The sequence below is a fragment of the Coffea arabica genome, chromosome 3c (genome assembly GCF_036785885.1).
Source record: "Coffea arabica cultivar ET-39 chromosome 3c, Coffea Arabica ET-39 HiFi, whole genome shotgun sequence".
Classification (NCBI taxonomy): domain Eukaryota; kingdom Viridiplantae; phylum Streptophyta; class Magnoliopsida; order Gentianales; family Rubiaceae; genus Coffea; species Coffea arabica.
The window spans coordinates 38,572,444-38,594,953 of NC_092314.1; the positions used below are offsets into that span (position 1 = coordinate 38,572,444).

The following is a 22,510-nucleotide window of genomic DNA, read 5'->3' on the forward strand; positions in this document are numbered from 1 at the left end:
TAATGTTGATGGGAAAAATTGATAGGCGCACCAAATATTAAGGGGGTAAAGTGATAATAATCCTTTTTTTTTAATCAAAGTTGCCAATGATGGACCTTAATCTCTCTCGTCTTACAGCGTTGACTCCAAGACTCAATTATTTCGCCAAGTCTTAGCCTCTTAGCAGTTTTCTGCAAAGGATTTTGGAATGGGATCCTCGAGTACCTCCGTGGGCAATCTGCTGCGCAATATTGGTTCAGCACAATAGTCCGGCAATTTGCTTCAAGTTCAGGTGCGTGTGCAAGCTTTCCAAATGCTGTTTGCTTAATTCTTTAATTCCGTAGCATAGCGTATTCTTTAATTCATTTAAGCTATTTAATTTTGAATTTAAGTTTGTATTTGTGAAGTTATTAACGTGTAGCATTGAAGTGATGACTATGTCAGAAATTCGAAAAAAAAGGAGAAAGAAGAAAGATCAACGATGAAGATAAATAGAAACAAAGGCAAAAGGGGGGGAAAAAGAAAAGGAAAAGATGGATGAATAATAGATAGCTAGGCGTCTTTTTCATTTAAAATAAACTCTAAACATGTCTGAGGTGATATTCTTTCCTTTCACAATGATATGCTTTTAGATGAACTAAGGTATTGAAAAAAGAAAACAATAAAAAGTATTGATGCATAAGGACATGTTTTTCTTTTGCATTGTTTTAACAGCACAAGTACAAAAGAAAATAAAAACCACCATAGTGCACGGAGTATCTTTGTCGTTTCAATTGCTTCGGCAACATAATTATATTCATTACTATATGAAAAGTGCACAAACTTAAAGCTAGAAATTAAGTGAAATGTCCTTACTTTTGGGGAGTTTTGCAATACCTTTTAAGGGGTTCAATATAAGTAATCCGTTTGGTTTGGTAATAGCAATAAACGTGTATAAATGGAGGGGATAAAGTGGCAAAACAATAATGTTAGGGACTATAGTGCAAACTGGGAAATTAACAGTTTTATATCGGTGAAAATGACATTATATTGGAAACATAATCAACCCTCATTTTGTTTTCTCCCCAGGTTGCCAAACGTGGGTCATCATCTATAGACTTAACGTACTAGATGATTTTTTAGTTCAATTATTGACTAATGATAAACTGGAAGAGAGATAATCTATAATTTAGTCCATGCCAAAAATGAGATGTTTCTTTCTAATCAAATTTATGAAGGCTATAACAACCATTGGTGAATTGTCAAATTAAACCAATAACATGCTTATGCTAATTAAACAAAAAATTATTTTGAGAAAAGTAGTTAACCCTTGCGTTATTTCCAAGTTGCCAATGGTGGACTATAATTTATAGACTTAACGTATTCGATAATTCTATAGTTCAATCATTTGTAAATAATAAGCCGGAAGAAAAGTACTCGAATTATTAATCCGCGCAGAGAAAGAAATGTGGCCTTCATGAAATGTTTAAATACCGGAACAACCATTGATGAACCATTTTATCGACAAAAACTCTTTATGCTAAGTAAACAAAAGGGATTTCAGCATCCAAAATAAACTATGAAAGGATGAAAGGATAGGGTCGTGTGCGAAAAAAAATAAAAGTGAGATTGGTAAAATTTGACATTTTGAGTTTTGAAAATTTGAAAGAAATTCAATTCTGAAATCGTCAACGTCCAATTGATTACTATTCCAAATTGAAATCGTCAATATCGTCAAAAAGCCAAGCATATTCCAACCCCAAATTCTGTTCCCAATTCATGCATTCTTCAATAATCTGAGATCGAAGTAACATAGTGAAATAACTAATTTATTTTTGATACATTATTAACGCAAGCTCGTTTAAGCTATTTATACTTTAATTTTAGTTTTTAGTTGCTAAAAAAAAAGAACCTTGAATTTTAATTTATATTGGTGAATTTGTTCACATATTACATTCAGGTGACGGTTGTATCCAGATTCCAAATCAAGAAATGAGAACGAAGAAAAATCTTCGATGAAGATAAACAGAAACAAAGGCGAAAAGAAAAGGGAAAAATGGATGAATTATAGATCACTATGGGCCTCTCTTGTTTGAAATAAACTCGATACATGTAAAATGTATGGAAAAAGAAAAGCAAGGAAATAATAACACCAGTATAGGTGTAAACAGACATGTTTGGCTTTTAATTTTGTTTTCACAACACAATTATATAAGAAAAGAAAACCATTGTAGTGCTAGGGGTATCTTTGTCATTTTGATAACTCTGACAACATAAATATGTTGACTAATGATTAAAATGGGTTAATTGATACACACTTGAAAATATATATTAAAGGGAAAAGTACACTATGCTTTAGGGTGTAATTTAGTTTAAGTACCCCCATTTAGCCTAGGAGTAGATATTCTTTTTTTTTTTCCTTTTTTGAAATAATTTCAATCCTCAAATAATGAGTCTGTGTTAATGGAAGGGGTAAAGTGATAACACAACAATGTTAGAGGCTACGGTGCAAAGTTTCAAATTGACTTTTCTTATGGTTGACAATGACAATATGACATTATTTTGAAAACATTATAATTACCCTCATTTTGTTTTCAAGTTGCCAAAGTTGGGCCACCATGTATTAGACTTGACGTACTAAATAATTCTTTAGTTCAATTATTGACTTAAAATTAATTGGAACAAAAGTAATTAATTATAATTTAGTTCCTGCAAAGAAAGAGATGCTGCCTTGATAAGGCCAACAACCATTGATAAACTATCAAAACAAAAAACATATTTGCTAGACAAAAGGTTATTTTGAAAACTAGATTAATGAGTGCGTTTGGATAGCAAATTATTTGAGATATGTTTTTTAAAAAACGGGTTTGTTTGGATAGGAGTTTATTTGAATGATTTATTTCAGATAATTATTGTATCACTTTTTGTGATGTAATGTATGTGAGATAAAAAGGTGATTGGGAAGATAAAATGTTAATTTAAAATTATGAAGTAAATTATTTTATTTAAAATCATCTAAATCCAAACAAACCATTGTAGCACCTTTTTGATGTGATATATGTGAAATAAAAATGTAATTGAAAAATATATTGATGATGCAAGTAAGTTAATGTGTGTAAATAAAATAAAAATAATGTGTAATCCAAACATAATCAAAATACCCTACAAAGAAAGAGCAAAGTGCCACAAATCCCCACGATCTATTGTTTTAACTACATTGAAACCTTTTGGGGTAGCAACTTACTGATTTGGATCCAAGTGATCCTCAATTAGGGAGGGAAAACCAAAACACTTGTAGTAGATGATATGCCCACCAAAAGAATGAAAGCATTATTGTGTTTGGAAGGTAGATTATTTGGGATAATTTTTTGAAAAAAATATCAGAGTATTTTTTTTAATGTGATATATGTGAGATAAAAAATGATTGAAAAATATGTTAAATGACGTAAACAAATAAAAAATAGTAAATAATTCCCTATCTAACCTGTTCAGCACTAATCTTTTTTTAATCAAAATTGCCGATGATGGACCTTAATTTCTCTGGCCTTACAGCGTTGACCCCGAGACTCAATGTCTTAGCCGCTTAGCAGTTTTCTGCAAAGGATTTTGGAATGGAATCCTCGGTGAGCAATCTGCTGCGCGATATTGGTTCACCACAATAGTCCGGCAATTTGCTTCAAGTCCAGGTGTGTGTGCAAGCTTTTTGAGATTCAGCTTAACATTTTTTCCTTCTATCTTTCGCTTGATTCTTTGATTCCGTAGCATAGAGTATAATTAGTACTTTAAAAGATCTCATATATTGTAGCTTCAACTCCTGCTGGGAGCTTTTAATTATCTTTAGCTGTGGAGTCAACTGCCTGTCTTCTTGGTCTACCTCAGATTGCTGGTTAAGCAATTATGAGGGATTCGGGACTCTAATTGTAGTCACAAATCTAATCGTAGCATCGACTTAATCAGTAGTTGTTCAAATTTATCTTACAAAATAAAAAGAAAATACTAAAATTTGAAAGGAGCAGTTTAGATTGAGTCCTATTACTAGCAGCCAGATCTGTACTCAGTCCTATTTGCAGTTGAACCGCTGACTGTACTCAGTCCAGTTCATGTACATATACTACTTTCTCATGGTGGAAATTGGTAAACAAAAGTTTCTCCATCAAATCAGTTGTTTTTTTGTCGAAAATTGTTTGGTCTTTTTTTTTTTTTGGTCAGCAACGGTAGATGTCCTATAACATAATCTAGCCTAATCTAGGGGGAAAGGATAAGAGGAGATGGTCAACTAAAACCAGCTACATATTGTGGCAAATTTGAGGGAGGTAGGGGGTTGAACCCTGATTTCCAACATCACCAAAAAGGGTGATGACCACTGGACCAAATGGCCAGTAGCTCGAAAATTGCTTGGTCATTAAAGCAAAAGTGTTGAAGGACTAGTCAAACTAGGACGCAGGAGACTGTATGGTGGGAAAAGAGAGGAAAGATCAAAATATATTGTGTGAAGGTATATAGAGGTTGCTTTTCTTTTGTTGTGGATTGATTTCTTTTTTATTCTTAGATATCAACTATTACGACAATCCTGATTAGAGGTGGCAAAATGGGTGATTTGGGTGGGTTTGGGTTGAGTAAAATGGGTAATAGGTATAAGTGAGTCAACCCATTTATATCCATTTAATTAGATGGGTACAAATGGATAAGTCAAAAAATAAATTGGGTAACCCAATTACCTATTTATAACCATTTATTTTAACTTTTGTAAACTCATTTAAATTCATTTTTGCAAACTAAGTTATCAATTTATATCGCCTTTTGCACCCATCATTAGTTTTAAATATTTATTTATAATGTTCAATAAGCCTAATTATCAATTTTTTTCTTATTCGTACTTTATGTCGCAAAATTACATGCCATTTAATAATTGAATAATAAGAATATAAAAATTTTAACTAAGTACTATAAAAGCTAACATAAAAATTAATCCAAAAATTTTGAATCCCTAACATTTTTTTCATATATAAATTTAAAATTTCATTTTGGAAAGATAGGAAAAAAGGTTAAAAATCATCATAAATTGGTAATGTTGAAAAAATGAGCAAGTTAACAAACTAAGAGAAAATAAAATGATAAGATAAAACCAACAAATAATGATAATAATGAAACTAAAGTAGTTGACATCATGACAAAATGAGAAATCTGAAAAAAAAAATGGGTGGGGGAAGAGAAGAGACTTGGGAAAAGACAATTCTAAATGGGTTAATTGGGTTTCATCGGTTACCCAATAATACCCATTTATTGGGTAACTCATTTATACCCATATGCAAAAGTTTAAGATACCCATACTTATCTATTCATGGACGGGTATGGGTAAATTTAATTAAATGGATTGATTTGCCATCTATAATCCTGACGAAGAATAAGTATGTCAAGACTTGATGATGATGGCTTCTAATAGTTCTTCACTTCTTTTGCTCCTTGATTTACCTTAACCAGCTTATGGAGCAGCGGTGAAAGTGTACTTTATGGTGTCATATAATCACCGACTCTGAAGTAGAAAAGTTTTGTAGTATACCATGAGCTTCATGATCAGTTGTTTGATAAGAAATGAAACCGTACTTAAACAGGGACTTAGGGCCTGTTTGGAGTTGCAGTAGCTTTTTGAAAAGCACTTCTCTAATAGAGTTTTTAATAAAAGTACTTATTAACTGCTTAAGTGCTTTTAAATATATTGTTTGGAGACATAATTCAATAAGTACTTATTGTATTGGATAATGTGTAATTTGAAAATTTTTAAAAATGTTTATCTTTTTATTTGGTTCATAATATAGAATAAACTGATTAAATTTAATGTTTTAATTTTTAAATCACAAAAGCTATTCTAAAAACACCAAATTTCAGGTTTTGCTACGAGTGCTTTTAAGACCAAAGCTCTCCTCCTAATTTTATGGGATGATATTCACCAAACACTTAGAAGCACTTTTAGAGTACTTTTAGCACCTAAAAGTGCTTTTTTATCAAAAGCACTGGAACCCCAAATGCGGCCTTAGATGCAGAAAACTGGACAGAGGATCCAAAGCCGCAGGGCTTTGATGGGTCTCTTCTTCTTTGCCAATAGTCAAAGCAAAATTTCAGGCTTGAAGATAAGTCGAATAGGGGAGCAAGGAGCTGCGAATCAGTCATTGAGGGTGTCATGTATCAGTGTTGATATTATGAAGAAATTGAAATTGAAGATAGATAGAAGAATAAGGTAGATGAAAGGAAGAAGTTAGAAAAAAGAGGAGAGTTGAGAGAGCAATTGGAGAAAGAATTATTATTGCTTGAACAAATTCAGATACAATTTTCCCCGACTCTTCCTTCAAATAACCTTGGTATTTAAGGACTAATGCAGCTATTACAGTGGCTGTTCTGTAACTAACTCTCCAATTACTGCAATTAAGTGGAACACACTCCCTAATGCACAAAATGACATCATTTCACCCATTGTCCATGACAATTTACCTCCCCTTAAGACTGAACCTTGTCCTCAAGGTTTGAAGTCAGGAAACTGATTGGTGATGAAGGACAAATCCTCCCACGAAGCTCCCTCAAAGCTCAATTGATTCCATTTAATCAGAAGTTGGTTTGTGGGCTGAGAATTCCTCAAAGTAGCCCTTCTTTTAAGCACCAATTCAGGCTCCAGTAAATAATGATCATCAACATCAAATTCTAGTATGGTAGGCTTGAATGGCGCTTCCTTCCTTCTTGTTTAATAAGGAGAGATGGAATACTGGATGTACCTTAACTCCGGGTGGAAGCTTCAGCTTATAGGCCACCTTCCCAGTCTTTTCAATCACCTTGAAAGGTCCATAAAACTTAGCAGCCAGCTTCAAGGATTTTCTGAATGCAATTGAGTGCTGCTTGGAAGGCTGGAGCTTCAGGTATACCATATCCCCCACTTGAAACAACTTCATCCTATTTTGTGCTTTGGTCAAATTATTTTTAAGAGTCTGGATGATTGAAAGTCTATCCTGCATCCAATTATTGGTTGCAGGAATAACTGAGTCATGAAAAGGACATAATGGTAAGTGGAGGGGGCTCATATCCATATAAAGCCTGGAAAAGAGTCATTTTCAAACTATTGTGAAAGTTGGTGCTGTACCACCATTCAGTTAATGCAATCCATTTGCTCCAATTATGTGGCCTTTCTCCTGTCATACACCTCAAGTATACTTCAAGACACTGATTAAGCCTTTCACTCGAACCATAACTTTGGGGATGGAAAGCTGTACTATAATTCAATTGAGTGCCCAGTAGTCTAAAGAGCTCCTTCCATAATATACTAGTGAAGATCTTATCCCTGTATGTCACTATAGACTCTGGTAATCCATGAAGTCTGTAAATTTGGTCCAAGAATTTCTGTGCTACAAGTTCAGCAGAAAAAGGATATGTCACTGGGATGAAATGCCCAAATTTAGTCAGCCGATCAATGACTGCTAAGATTTTGTTAAAACCATCAGACAAGGGCAGTTTCTCAATAAAATCCATCGTAATATGTGACTATGCCTGTGTAGGAATAGGCAATGGTTGCAGCAACCCTGTATAGGGGACATTTTCAGTTTTGTTGCGTTGGCAGACATCATATTGTCTAACAAAAGTCACCACTTCTTGCTTTAATCCTGGCCAGTAAAATAGAGAGTTGACTTTCTGTAAACACCCTAGTTGAACAGAATGTTCTCCTCCTGATGAGCCATGTAACTATTGAATGATATGAGTTCTGAGATTAGCAGAATTACCTGCATAAATTTTGCCATGAAACCCGAAATGCCATCTTTGTAAGAATACTGTGGCAAGGTTGCTGGGCAATCACCAACTGAGCTATCAGCTCCTTGGCTTGTTCATCCTCTAAGTAGCTATCCATAACTTTTTTCATCCAATCTAGCTGAACAGAGAATATCATCATAAGTCTTTCATTCTGATTCTCATTGCCTTGCTATTCAACCATTCTTCTAGACAATGCATCTGCTACTTTATTTTTTAACCTTTTTTTATATTGGATTTCATAATCCAACATTCCAACCCCAGCAATTTGGTAAGACACTTGTGTTGCAAGGAAGAGGTCAACTTCTACTCAAGGATATATTTAAGTGATTGATGCTCAGTTTTAATCACGAAATGATATCCCATCAAGTAATGCTTCCACTTGGTCAAGGCCAGCAATAAAGGCATCAATTCTTTCTCATATATGGAGAGCCACAAGTTTTTGGCACTCAGTGCTTTGCTTAGGAAGGGAATTGGCTGTCCTTCTTGTATAAGCACTGCTCTGAGGCCAACCCCAAAGGTATTTGTTTCCACGACAAAGGGTCTACAGAAATCTGGAAGCCTTAAAACAGGTGCTAAAATCACCACTTTATTGAGCTTTGTAAATGCTAATTCAGCTTCCTTTGTCCATTGAAATCCAGCCTTTTTAAGTAATTCAGTGAGGGGTTTGCAAATGAGGCCATAATCTTTGATGAATCATCTATAGTAACCTGTAAGACCCAAGAAGCCTCTTAAACCCTTTACATTCATTGGTCTGGGCCAACTCACAATATAGTCAATCTTCTTGTTATCCATCTTGACTCCATTCGCTGTAATAATAATGCCTAAGTATTGCACTTCCTTCTGAGCAAATAAGCATTTGGACTTCATGACATGTAACTGATTTTCTTGTAGAACTTTCAGAACCATACTCAGATGCTGCACATGAAGCTCCAAGGTGGGACCATAGATGAGTATATCATCAAGGAAGACCAGTACAAACTTCCTTAAAAATGGTTTGAATATTTGGTTCACTAGCGACTGAAATGTGGCTGGAGTATTAGTGAGTCCAAAGGGCATTCCTAAAAATTCATAGTGGCCCTCATGTGTTTGAATAGTAGTTTTGGGCACATCTTGTGGCTTGACTCTGATCTGATGGTACGCTGAAGTGAGGTCTAGTCTAGTCTGCCATTTAGCCCCATACAACTCGTTCAACAGCTCATAAATATTAGTATAGGATAGTTATCCTTGATTGTCAGTTTGTTGAGAAATTTGGAATCTACGCAGAACCTCCAAGTGTGATCCTTCTTCTTAACCAACAAAATAGGAGATGCATAGGGCCTATTGCCATGTTTAATGATCTTATTTTGCAGCATCTTGGTAACCTGAAACAGAGTTTCTCAGATTGAGGATATCTGAATGGTTTCAGTTATTAAAGGCTTTGCCCCTGGTTCCAAGTTTATCTGATGATCAACAGTCTTTTTTGTGGGTATTCCTCTTGGTTCTTCAAATACTGAATTGTATTGATTGAATCACAGAGGGTATATTTTAGTTGATGACATCCTTCCCTTTCTCTTCTGACATAACACAACATTCTTGCATGAATCTGCTATATTCTTTTAGATCTTTCCCTCTTATCAACCTTACAAAAGCATCATCAGCCCATCCATTTAAAGTAATCAGCTCTCCTCCTTTTAACATGTGAATATTCAAGTGATGGAAGTCAAAGATGATGTAAGCAAGAACTTGCAGTCAGCACCCAAAATTACATCTCAACCCCCCAAATCCATTACTTACAAATCATGACAGAAATTGTATTCTTGAATCTTCCATCTGACCCGTGGACAAATAGCTGCCCATAATACTACTTCCATCAGCCATAGTAACAGTAAAGGGATCAATGAAGATATAATCCAATTGCGATGCCTGAGAGTTTATAGCTTGCATAACTGTTAGTACTACCAATATTAACCCAAATGTGTATCCTGGTTTCTTTGAGCATGCCTTCAATAGTAATGATTTTTCTTTTAAGGGAATTTGATAAAGCATGTAAGGAAGCGTCAGTTACCTCCCCAGGATTTCCGGTTTTCTCATCTTGCTTCATGCAAGAATTCTTGCTCTTCCTCCTGTGGCACCAAGAAATTTAGATGCTTCATTCTGCACTGGTGGCCAAATCCATATTTTCTCCACATTTGAAGCACGAGCCAGTGTTCCTTCTATGCTATATCTCCTGAGCAGACAACCTCTGCACATCATTTGGATGGCGGACGGCTTTCTTGGGTTTGGGAATAGCTGGCACCTTGTGCTGGTTAGAGGATCCAGCAGTACCCACCCCATTTCTAATCAAGCCAACCGGCCACTGCCCACGGTTCTTGACTGGAATCTTTTGCTTCTTCTGTCCCCCAAGGTTTACTTCTTCATCATTTTGCTTCCTTCAAGCCATTATAAAACTTGAAATGAAATACAGCTCAAAGAGTCTTGGATCCCTAGTCAGCATTAACGCTTTTAATTCTCCAAATCTCTCGTGATATTCCTCAACTTCTCCTTGCTGTGATAATTCATTAAATTCCTCCACTTCATCACGTATGCCCTTATCCCCAAATCCAAGGGAACCATATTTATGCTTTATCTTGAAGGAAGACTTCTATCGCATCCACCTTTATTAACTCAGGAACTTGATAAAATGTGAAGTACTTGTTGCATTTCCGCAGCCATTCCCTTGAATTATTTCCTGAAGAAACAACTCAATTCAGCTCTGGTTTGGTAGGGAGTGTTGAATTTCCCAATCTTCTTCTTCTTGTTTCCCGCCATTGCTAACTCCTCCTCTCACGTTAGCTGGGAATGCAAGTGAGGAGTTGGTAACAGGGGTGTTTGCGTACTATCATCTGATCTTCTTGAGCTTTCACCCTGTTCAACATCCTCATTATAGTGTTCATGCCAACTATGAGAGAATCTATCTTTGAATCAAACATATGCTGTTGTTCTTCCATTTTTCCTACCATCGAGTGAAGTTTGGAATCCATCTTCCTGTTCTGCACCAGCAACTAAGCCTCCATTTGGAGCTGAAATTGCATCCGTTGCTGTTGCAGATTCTCCAAGGATTCTTGAAATTTCCCATCCTGCTTCTTGATCTGTTCCTCCAAATGCTTAAACCTCGTTCCGTCTGACATTGTAGAATCTTATCGACACTTTTGCAGATCCAAGAATCAACCAGCTCTGGGACCAAATTGTCATGAATCAGTGTTGATATTATGAAGAAATTGAAATTGAAGAGACATAGAAGAATGAGATAGATGAAAGAAAGAAGTCAGAAAAAAAGGGAGAGTTGAGAGAGCAATTGGAGAAGGAATTAGTATTGCACTTTAGAAGAGAGAGAGAAAAGGATGAACGAATTCAGTTACAATTTGCCTCGACTCTTCATTCAACTAACATTGGTATTTAAGGACTAATGCAGCTATTACAAGTGGCTATTCTGTAACTAACTCTCCAATTACTGCAATCAAGGTGGAATGAACTCCCTAATGCACAAAATGACATCATTTCACCCATAGTCCATGATAGAGGGCTGGAATGGGTGGGGAGCGGAGAGGGTGCATGGGTGCATATATATGGAGTATGGACTGGAGTGTGTCCCATTTATTTTTTCTTTTTCTAATCATAGGGAACTTCAGGTCTACCAAGGGAAAAAAGGAAGGAAGAGGAGTTACCATTCGAATTAGGGATTCCGTGATCACCTATCTAATGTCTCTATAAACTAAATTGGGTTTTTAGGACGTTCCTTTCCTTTCATTGGTACTTAGTTCTAGAAACCAACATTGTTGATGTATAGTCTGATTAAAGAAAATAGAATGATAATTGTAATATTCTAATCAACTCGAACAAAATAAATTTAGAGGAGTATATGACGACATTAGAAATGACATAAGAGATTAGTTTTATTTGTATTTCACAAATCTAATGTCCAGGAAGTGTCAGCGTCATTTTTGTTCTTTAAATGCATTCAAAGAAACTTTTACCCAGTTAAAATGCCTATTACATTGGTTAGGGGCTAAGTGTAACTAAAGTGGATTCAAGAAGGCAATGTGCAAGTCACTAATTCAGGAGCTTGAGACAAAAGAATGACTACAAATTATATCTTCTAAACAAGAAAAGGGGAAAAGTGACATGAATGCCAGGCCAAAAGTAAGTTTATGAATGCCGGGCAAAAGTAAGTGTCAGTGTTTGTGCTTGTAAAAATATATTTGTTGGCAAAATCAATGTGCAATCTTATATGTATGTGTGAAATTCCGTATATGTGGAAGTAGATATTCTAGCTAAGGTCAAGTAAACTAATTGAAAAAAAAAATTTGGATTAAATTATCACTTGATTATAAAGTTCAGTGATTCAATACATTCTAACTTGTCTGAAATTCATATTTGAGTTGCTAGATTTTAAAGACTCATTGACGAAAAACATCCTATTCTAAATTTATTTAAAGGATAAAAAAAAATCCTATCCTCTTATATTCTGTGAAACATAACTTATTTAAAAGAGTAAGACTCTGATTGTCTCCTGAATTCCCTCCCCCCGGATTATTTAGTGTATAGGTAAATTTTCAAATTTCCACCCAACAATAGATTTGTTAATACTTCAATTCTGTATTGTTCAATAAAATTAATTAGATAAGAAATGTAACTTTAATTAGGAATAAGAACTTGAGTAATTACCTAGCGAAACAAAAATACAAACAATCTGCAACACCAAAATATGTTCTGCATATATAAGAGCAACATACCCGTGCTTGGCGGTGTTTGGAATCATTGAATAGATTTATATGATGAAAATGTGTAGTCAGTCACGGAATTTTGGCATAGGATTGCTCAAGATGAATTTGCAGTTTGCAGGATGTCAGTTCCAAAGCCTGGGCCATCCGTTTCAGCCGCACACGGGACTTCTGCAGACGTCTTTCCGCACAAAAATCACAGGAGAAGGCATGTAATAGATTTACCCCACAATTTTAAAACACTAAAAGATCAAGTGGATAGTCTCCGTGCACATTGGAAGGTCATCAGTGACGATATAAATCATCAATCAGCGACCAGGCAGAGAAACGATAATCATGCAGCTTGTCATAGTGAAATAGAGTGGATATTGAAATATTACCAAGAGAATATTGTCAACCGGTACAAAAAGCTAGTTGGAATTGAATCAGGTGGAAACCAAACCCCAGTCCATGAATTGTCAGCCGCTTCCAAAGGTTGGAAGAACAAATTTCGTAACCCAACATTCTACAAGCTTGCAAGGCTGGATAAAGATGTTCTCAAGTTTGCGACTGAAGTCACCAATCTGGAAAATAAGATTACACTTGAGCATGTAACCAGTACCATAAATCCAGGAATTGTTGTAACACAAAGTGCTCAAGAACTAACTCATGTGCCTTCACATGAAGCGGTCCTTGAGATCCTGGAGGACTGTTTATGTGACCGGGGCTGCAAGAGGATTATCATCCACGGAGAACCACAAGTTGGAAAAACAAATATTTTGAGAAACTTGAATAACCGGTTGGTTCAATGCCCTCCCGGCCTGGAATTGGACTACGTCATTTGGGTGACTTTTCCGACTCATCTGCTGGAGCCGGAGGACATCATCACTGACATACAAGACAAAATTCTTCAGCGTCTGGGCTTAAATGGGCAGAGTAGTGGAAGTGGGAAAAAAGTAGTAATATCTAGAGCACTTCATGAGAAATCATATTTGCTGCTTTTTGACGGGTTCTCTTCCTCAATTGAGCTTGAGGACATTGGAATCTCTGAAGAACATGTGCACGGGAAAGTCATCATTGAAGCTAAAGATCCATATCTCCTGAGGAATTTTCCATTCGACAAAGCAATCAAATTAGAGAGGTTACCACCCCAAGATTCAAGGAAATTGTTTGATAAGATCATTTATGATGAAACATTTTGTGGACAAAAAGCTGACTTGATCCCTAAGGAGCTTGGGCTTCCAGGGGTGACCATATCTGCAGCTGGGCACCCGAGAATTTTTAATCGAGTACAACATTGGGAAAAAAATGCTGACTTGATCGTTAAGGAACTTGGTGGGCTTCCAGGGGTGATCACATCTGTAGCTGGGCAGCTGAAAATTAATAAACGAAAACAATATTGGGAAGATATGATTCGAAGATTGAAAGCAGATATTTGGGATAATAATCTTCTGGAATTGGCAGGCTTGGCAGGAGTAAAATTGGCTTTTGATACAGCTTATAGTAAATTGAAAGAGAATGAGCGAAAGTGCATACTTTATGCAGCATTGTTTCCAAAAGACTTCACAATTCCCATAGATATTTTGGTCGAATGTTGGAAAGCTGAAGAGTTTCTATGGTGTCCTATTCCTACACTCTCTCACGCACGAAGAGAAGGAGCGTGTGTACTCAAACAGCTGATTGAGCTTAATCTCTTAGAGAAGTGTTTTGAACACCATGTCAAGATGCCAATAATCTATAGGAGACTTGCACTTGAAACACCTTTCCCTGGGGAGAAAAATGCAACGTCCTTTGTCAGGTCGGGTCCAGAGATAGACGGACACCTAAAAGACGAAGAATGGGAGATGGCCAGAAGGGTGTCTTTGATACAAAGCCAATTAGAGGAATTACCTGTGAGCCCGAAATGTGAGGGCATGTCAACACTATTTCTGCAATTTAACCCAAACTTGACAAGCATTGAGGAACCGTTCTTCAGAAGGATGCAGAACCTTCGAGTTTTGGACCTGCACAGCAAAGGAATAAAATTGTTGCCTCCCTCTATCTCCTACTTGATGTCACTCCGGAGTTTATACCTCAACAATTGCTGTGACTTAACCGTGCTCCCACCTGAAATAGTGAAGCTCAAGAAGCTTGAAGTTCTTGATATTCGAGGTACCTCAATCCATTGTTTGCCCGAAGAGATCAGCAGTTTGTTTGGCCTTAGGTGCTTGAGGTTTTCATTTGTCCTTGAAGCGTGCAATCCCAATCCGGAGATAGAACGGACATGGCTCATATTTTCCCCCGGAACGGCTGACCAGCTTGACAAGCTCGAGGAGTTGACTATTGTCTTAGTAAATGGAAGCAATGACGGCATTGTTGATCGAATAAAGGCAGAGATGCTTGAATTTGAGAACAAAAATAACCAGTTTAAGTTCATTCTTCATAGGCTGTCCCAATCAGTGGACCAAGGGAATCTCGTTCAACTAAAGGGAAAGGCAGTATACCTTCCGAATCCAAGTGTTACTGCAAGTCATGCTCATGAGCCAACAACAGGAAACCAGTCTCCGAGATCAGACAACAAGGTAACCCTTTCATTTGTGATCTGTTGCACCTTTTCCAACACGAAAAGGGGCAAAATTACTTATCCTACAATGAAAATGTTTCTTTTAATTTTTTTAAGGTATAATTTTTCAGAAACCTCCCCTTAGGTTTAGACCGTTGCACTTGATGCCATAAAACTTTGAAAAATCTCACTTTTCTCTCCTATTTTAAACTTTTGTAACATTAAAACGCACTTCAAAATATAATATTGAAAAAATTATTAGGGTTATTATCATTTTATCCCCTTAACGTTTGCTGCTACTATCAATTTTTCCCTTAACGTTATCTTTTAATCGCTTTACTCCCAAAACTAACGGTTAAATTTAACGGAGTTTGTTAATTAAAGTGAAAAGATATGTTTAACCCTTAAAATTATTATCACTTTACCCCCATAATATATAGTCTCATTATCAATTTACCCTCTAGAGTTAGTTTTTAGACAATTTGTTCTACCATTAAACCAACTTAATAAGTTAAAAAATTTTAGAAGAAATTACCCTTCTCTTTGCATAACAAAAAATTTAGAGTGACCCTTCTCCTTTTTAGTATCAAGAAAAATAGTCAAAATATTAATTTCTTTCTTCTTGGTAATCTTATTAATATTGAAAAAAATAGAAAGATGGAGAGGGGGAGGGGGAGAGAGAGAGAGAGAGAGCTCAATTCCTTTTTTAAAAATTACAAATAAGAAAGAATTAAATACTTTTATTATTTTAAAATTATTTCACTTTTTGGTTTACTACCAAATTTCAAATCTAATCGCGACAACCTTAAAGTAATACGATAATGTTAGACTTTTTTTGCAAAATCTAATTTTTTGCCTCCTTTCGTATCTCTTTTTCTTTTCCTAGTATTAATAAGTGTGAAAAAAAAATTTGAGAAAATCCTTTTATATTTATTTTTTCGATCTCTTAAAGTGAAAAGAAAAAGAAAGAATAACCATTCCAACTTTTTTATTTTTAATTATATATAAAAAAGGGTAAATATATTTAAAATTTTTTGACCACACTAGTTAGATTAATGATGAGGTAAAATGCCTAAAAAATAATGTTAGGAACTAAATTGATTATATCACTATAATTCAAACAAATAAAGTGATAATAATAATATAGTAATGTTATAAAATAAAAGGGTATTTTTGTTCAAAATTTCGTAACATGTTGAGTTGAATTACTTATGGGGGTAAAGTGACTAAAAGATAACGTTAGGAGGTAAATTAATAGTAGTGATATAGTTTAAAGGAGTAAAGTGATAATAACCCAAATTATTATGGGAGGGAGAGTATAATTTCATTCCCAATTTGCCCTTTTCTTGTGATTTATGAATTTTCATAACACACCAAATTTATCTCTTAATTTTTGTCAATTGATTGATGTAATTCTTTATTGAAAAACTCTTTAATAGTTTTGTATCATTGGTTTAGACAAAAAATGTTAATTACCTAAAATTACGAATGATTTACAATACTCTTATATATTATTTTTAGCATGTTTTTTATTTTAGTTTTCAAGCTATCAATATGGACAAAAAAATTAGAAAATTCAAAAAATATATATATACAATTTATAAAACTTCTTAAACTAACTAAAAATGCTTTTTAGTACAGAAAATATTATATTTGTAACTTGTAAAAACTTCAAAAATTTCAAATATTAACTGTTGATATTTAAAACGCACTATATTTTGTTCAATCGGAATAAACCTTCATGCTTTTTATTTCTGTTTTTATTCATTATTAAAATATACATGCTTTTGTAATAAAAAATAAGACAACAAAAAAATAAATTTGTAATAGGATTATATTTACACTCCCAAAATGATTTTTTTATATTATATATTAAAATGGGTTTCAAATTATACAAAAAACTTAAATTAAGGGAGACAAGTGATATTTTTCAAAGTTTAAGGGTGCAAGTGAAACAGTTAGAAACCTCAAGGGAGCTTTCAAAAATTATCCTTATTTAATTTGTTTAATATTTGAAAATTTGTTTATTTATTACCCTTCCCCATATATTCTTTAAAAGCTTCATTCTGTTCAAGTTTGACTTTTTACTTAGGATGCATTTGATAAAACTGAACTTTGAAAACTAAAATCTAAAATTTGATATCTGAAATCTAAATATATTAAACTACTAAATTATTAATTACTAAATTTAATACATTTGAATATGTATCACATTAAATGATAAATGAATAGCTTATGACCTATTGTTTGGAGCAAGTTTTGCTTAATAAATTTAGTATCATTCAATTAATTCAGATATTGTATATTTGGTTAACAAATGTATTGACCATGCTAAGATATGAAACTATTAATTTAAGTGTTGAATTGAGTTATCAAAGAGGGTAATATTTAAGTCCATCTTAGTAATGTTAAATTCCTATAAAGTAAAGGTAATTAAAATAAATTATTTCATATTGCCCAAAACTAAGATTACTATAAATTGTTTCTTCAATTTTCATATTGTATATTGGAAAAGGGTGATGCCCTCCCATGTTAACGCTACCTCAATAAATTTTGTACGGGGAAAAATACAACCTCCCCTCTGATTTTTTTTTTTTTTTTTAAATGAAGATCGCGCTTCAAGATTTAAGACTAACAAAAGACCTCCATCCTAGTTTGCAGTTAAACAAAATTACAAACCTCCCCTAGTTTGCAGTTAACAACGTCTCACAATATCTCCATATGTTTTCCAAAATACTCGTTGCAGTGATAGCAAAACAACAGATGCTAGAATTTTATCTTTAAAAATTTATTGGATTACCCATTGCATTTTGTCATAATTCTAAGCTTAGGCATGTACATGTAGATTTATAGATGAACAAGCACTATGTTAAACTTACCCAAGGCCACCTCCTTCTAATATTATTTGTTGTAGAAAAATAGTTTTAGGTTTACTACGATCTGAAGAAAACAATTACTCTAATTAGCAATAGGAAACCTTTGTATTATTTCATTTGTCTTTTGAATTGTATTTTGGCCTTGCGAACTATTTTGGTCTACTCTGTCTCATGTTTGGCCATGCTTTTTCGAAACAACAATCATCTGATTTCAGTCAGATTCTCTAATGCATTACAAGAGCATAAGAGGCACGGATGTTCTGGGAAACCAAAAAGTAGGAAAGATGACCTAAGGTCAAAAAGTAAAAAAAAATAATATAGAGAGACTAAGGAATAAAAAAGAAAAGTAATAAAGAAAAAATTAAAGTCTAGAGTAAATTTGTTTACGTGCACTTGATGTTGATGATGATGGATAGAGAATACATGAAGGGACGTCACTGATGGTAAGCAAATTTTGTTTATCAAATAATAGTCGGAGGTTCAAAGTTCAAATTTGAACCTCATGATTAAGAATAGGAACAGTATTGAAAAAGATGAGAGGATTAAAAAAAAATCTGTAGAAATGACAAAATTAAACCCTTCAAGTCTAGGTGCAATCTCGCAATACGCAAATTTATAATTTACTCAAAAATTTTTGTGACATTAACATTTTAACTATAGCATCTTTTTTTTTTTTTGGCTTTTGTGAAAGAACATTTTACTATAGCATCAACGTCAAACCCTCCAACAAATTAAAACAAACCTAAGTAAGAAATTGCTTAATGTGGTCCTTTTTAACTTTTCCTCCGACCATATTATAGATGGCAGAACTTTCCTGGTAAACAATAACTTTAAAATCTACTGGCAAATGATAATTTCAAGCTGTCACATGGTCAAATCTGGTCTTGGGTTCCCACAAGCAGTGCTAGTACTGGTTGTACCATAAGAAAGCTATCTTCTGGAGCTGCTATTGATATTGAATCCACCATATTGTGTTCCTTTATCGTTTGAGACAGCTTATGGTTTGCACTGGTTTGCACTGTGACTACACTCGCTTCACTTTGCTTTCCTATGCTAATTCCATATTATAAAACAGCACGAAACCCCATATAACTAGGTAGTAAAGCCAGAAATACGAAAAAGAGCTTAAATAGATTTATTCTTGCAAAAATTATATGCTCCCAACCGGCCCTTCTTTATCTCTTTTCCTTTCCTGAATTTGAGCGTTGCATTTTCTTGTTCTCTGCTAAGTTTCTTCAAGAGGGGTTCATCTCATTTAGCTTCTTTTGTCCAAAAGGACTTGGTTTTTGGTTGGAAGTTCTCATTTTTCCTGTCAGCAATTAGACTATATTTAAGGGCACCTTGCATCTCATTCTGTAACAAAATGGCAGAATGAGTAAACCGGACTTCTTGAAGACTCAGGTATTGTGTTACTTCTTCCCACGGGCTCTCTCTTATATTAGATTCAGGTTCTTGTTTTTGCTTTATTGTGCATGATTAAGTTTGTTGTACTATTCTTCCATTTTAAGATATGGTAATTGGCTATTCTTGTTACATGAAGTTATCTGGAGCAATATTTGTTGTTTCTTTTACTTTTTTGAGTGTTTGTCGGGAAAAATGAGAAATTTATTGCAAAGATTTCAACTTGGAAGGATTCTGGAGTTGTAGAAGCTAATCAAGACTATTTTTTCCCTCAAAGTGATGATTTTTAGAAAAAGAGAGCCAATAAATGTCTAGTTTGAGACCTGATAAGGATATTTTCTCTCGGAATGTAGAAAGATTTTGCACTTCTTTCTCATCTTCAATTTGCTTTCCACAAATTTCGTGCAGAGTTGTGTTCTCAGAGTGAACATCCATTGTGAAGGTTGCAAGAAAAAGATCAGAAAGACATTACTGAAAATTGATGGTAAGTCACTCTTAGTTAGTAATTAGCAATAGAATCTTTTAGTAGTTGCTCAGAATAGGTAAATCTTGGGCAACTCTGTTCAAGTGCGTATGACCCCTTTGGACTCACTGCTGATTTTTTGGTAAATATGATTTTGCAGGAGTTTATGCTGTTAAAATAGATGTAGACCAACAAAAAGTTACTGTGACAGGAAATGTTGATCCAGCTACACTGATAAAGAAGCTTGCCACGGCTGGAAGGCACGCAGAATTGTGGGGAGCACAGAAAGGCGGGAGTGGTGCATTCAACTTGAACAACCAGTTCAAGAATATGCAAATTGATAACTTTAAAGGTGGGGAAGATAACACAAGATGGGAGGTTAGTATTATTTGCCCTTTTGTTTACCTCAAGATGGACTTCACGTGATTTTTTTCTCCTTCATATAAACTATTCAAATGTCTGCATCTTTTCTAAAGTTCATGATATTCAAACTAATGGATTCCCTATTTTTTGGGGTACGTATCAGAGATTCACTTTAGGCTGTAGGAAGTAGGAACATAATTTTGCACCCTAACATTACTTTTATATTGTTTTATGGAATTTTCTATTTCTTCAATTTAATCCTTAATCTTTTACTATCGACCCAAATTTATTCTTCGAAATTTAACAAATCAAGTAGGCACTTATAGCAAAGTCATGTCTATTTTCTTATCCTTGACTTTCATACAATTACCACATTCACCAACCATTTTTAAGAGAGAAAGACGTTATAGTACGAAACAAATGAATATTACAGTTCACCTAAATCACTAGACAAATATAACGGAAATAAATTAACACGCTACAACATAATGGGGTTTTTTAAATGGGTGCCTAATAGCACTCATTAGTATACCTAAAACCTATGTTTTTGGACTCGGACTTAGGGATGCTAATGGGGTGGGGGGAATTTTTTTCCCCCCACTTAGAAACGGGGCGGGGGACGGGGGAGTGTCCCCGCCCCGCCACTCGCTTTAAAAAAATAAAAATAAAAATATATATATGTATATAATTATATATATAATATATAATTTAATTAGTTACAAATTTATGATAATGATATTATTAGTTATATGTATTGTATAATGTTTATTAGTATATATAATATAATTGATATTATTAATTATACTAATAATTATATATATGTACTAATACAAATTAGTAATTGGTTATATTAAATTTACTAATACATTTATACTAAATCCCTAATTACACTTAATACAATAACATTTTTTTCTTAAAAAAAACACAAGCACAATAATGAATTAGTGATTGTATTTGTGTTAAAAGTGAAAACTTGACTACTTTAGTTATATTTATTTTATCATGTTGGATTGTATTCAAATAATTTTTGTTTGATTGTTTTTATAAGTATCAATTGAAAAATTATAATGAATAATAATTTGATGATGTGTCGATATTTTAGTACTTGATTATTTGCTAAAATTTAACTATAATAAAATTATATAACAAATTTTTATTAGCTCCGCAAGGGCACCCGCGGGGAAGCTGGGTGGGGCGGGGATGGGGTGGGGGATGGGGAATGGGGCGGGGGCAGGGGAAATTTGTAGGCAGTGGGGCGGGGGATGGGGTAGGGGTCCCCCGCCCTAACCCCGCTCTATTGCCATCCCTACTCAGACTGGGTATTGACTCAACTGAACTTAGGGGTCAAAGATTAATGGATTCGAATCGGATGATGTCATCAATATATATTAATTATAAATAATTAAAATAATATATAAAAATTCCCTTTAAATAGGTGATTTACAACTTTATATGCATGTTTGATGAGTTTAGATTTAGTCTAAAAGAAATGCACTTAAAAGTTATAGGTAAATTTGTAGTTTAAAAAAATATAATGGGTGGATTTTGTACTTCTTAAAATAATATGGGGTCAAAATGTTAGCACTTAGCCGCCGCTCTAGTTCCTTTGCTTTTCACTTTATCCTGGTTCCTTCTTCTTCCTCCCATTCACTATAAATCTTTTCTTGTCTCCAAAAAGGGGGGGAACAAAAAGAAGCCAGGAAGAGGTGGTAGTGGTGGAGATAACAAGAAGAACGAATCAAAAGATGATGCCGTGAGAGATTACCCGGCGCCGATGCCCTATCAGTACCCGCCACCCGTGCCGGTATACTACACCGCACCAGTGCCGGCATACTACGCCGGGAGTGCGGAGGAGAATCCAAATGCTTGTGTCATATGCTAACTTCCAAGGATTAGAAGAACTTCGAAGTCATGAATCATGAAAGTATCCCCCATTAGACGACGGCAATGCCAGTTTCATCTGTTATGTTTTTTAATTTTTGGGTGTCAATCCTAAGGATAATTTTTGTTAGGTTAGTACGCAGTGGTATTTTAGAAGTCAAGAAGAGTGCTCCCAAAAACTCTTTTTATCTTTGTTATTTTCCTTTTTTCCTTCTCTCCTCTTCCCTTCTTTGCTGTTTTTCCTCCGATTTGATATCAAATATTTCAAGAACTAAGTTGCAGGAAATCAAGTTAGAAAATTTAGGGAATGAATTTTCTCTCTTAATCTGGGTTGTTACTTCATTTCGCTTGGAGCTGGTCAAAAATCAAAAGATGGAAAAAAAAAAAAGAAAAAACAGGAAGAAGCAGCCAATATGAACTATGAAGAAGCAAGGATGAGGTACCATCGGCATCGGGATCTTTCCGATTCTAGCAGTTCTTGGTCAAACTCAAGTTTTGATTGAATTTGATCGATTTTTAG

At 34.6% G+C, this 22,510-nt stretch overlaps 1 protein-coding gene across 2 annotated transcripts; it reads left to right on the forward strand.

The window, feature by feature from the left end:
- Positions 1–144: 144 nt before the first annotated feature.
- LOC113735022 (disease resistance protein UNI-like) lies at positions 145–22,302 on the forward strand. 2 transcript variants are annotated; one of them, XM_027261902.2, is made up of 6 exons: positions 145–271; positions 3,511–3,644; positions 12,600–15,025; positions 19,692–19,767; positions 19,907–20,124; positions 21,788–22,302. In XM_027261902.2, exons 3-6 carry the CDS (start codon positions 12,608–12,610, stop codon positions 21,989–21,991), a joined length of 2,916 nt encoding a protein of 971 aa, XP_027117703.1. In that variant the 5' UTR covers positions 145–271; positions 3,511–3,644; positions 12,600–12,607; the 3' UTR covers positions 21,992–22,302. The 2 variants fall into 2 exon arrangements, with proteins under 2 accessions (XP_027117703.1, XP_071938776.1); XM_072082675.1 differs by having other exon boundaries at positions 12,607–15,025.
- The last annotated feature ends 208 nt before the right edge of the window (positions 22,303–22,510 follow it).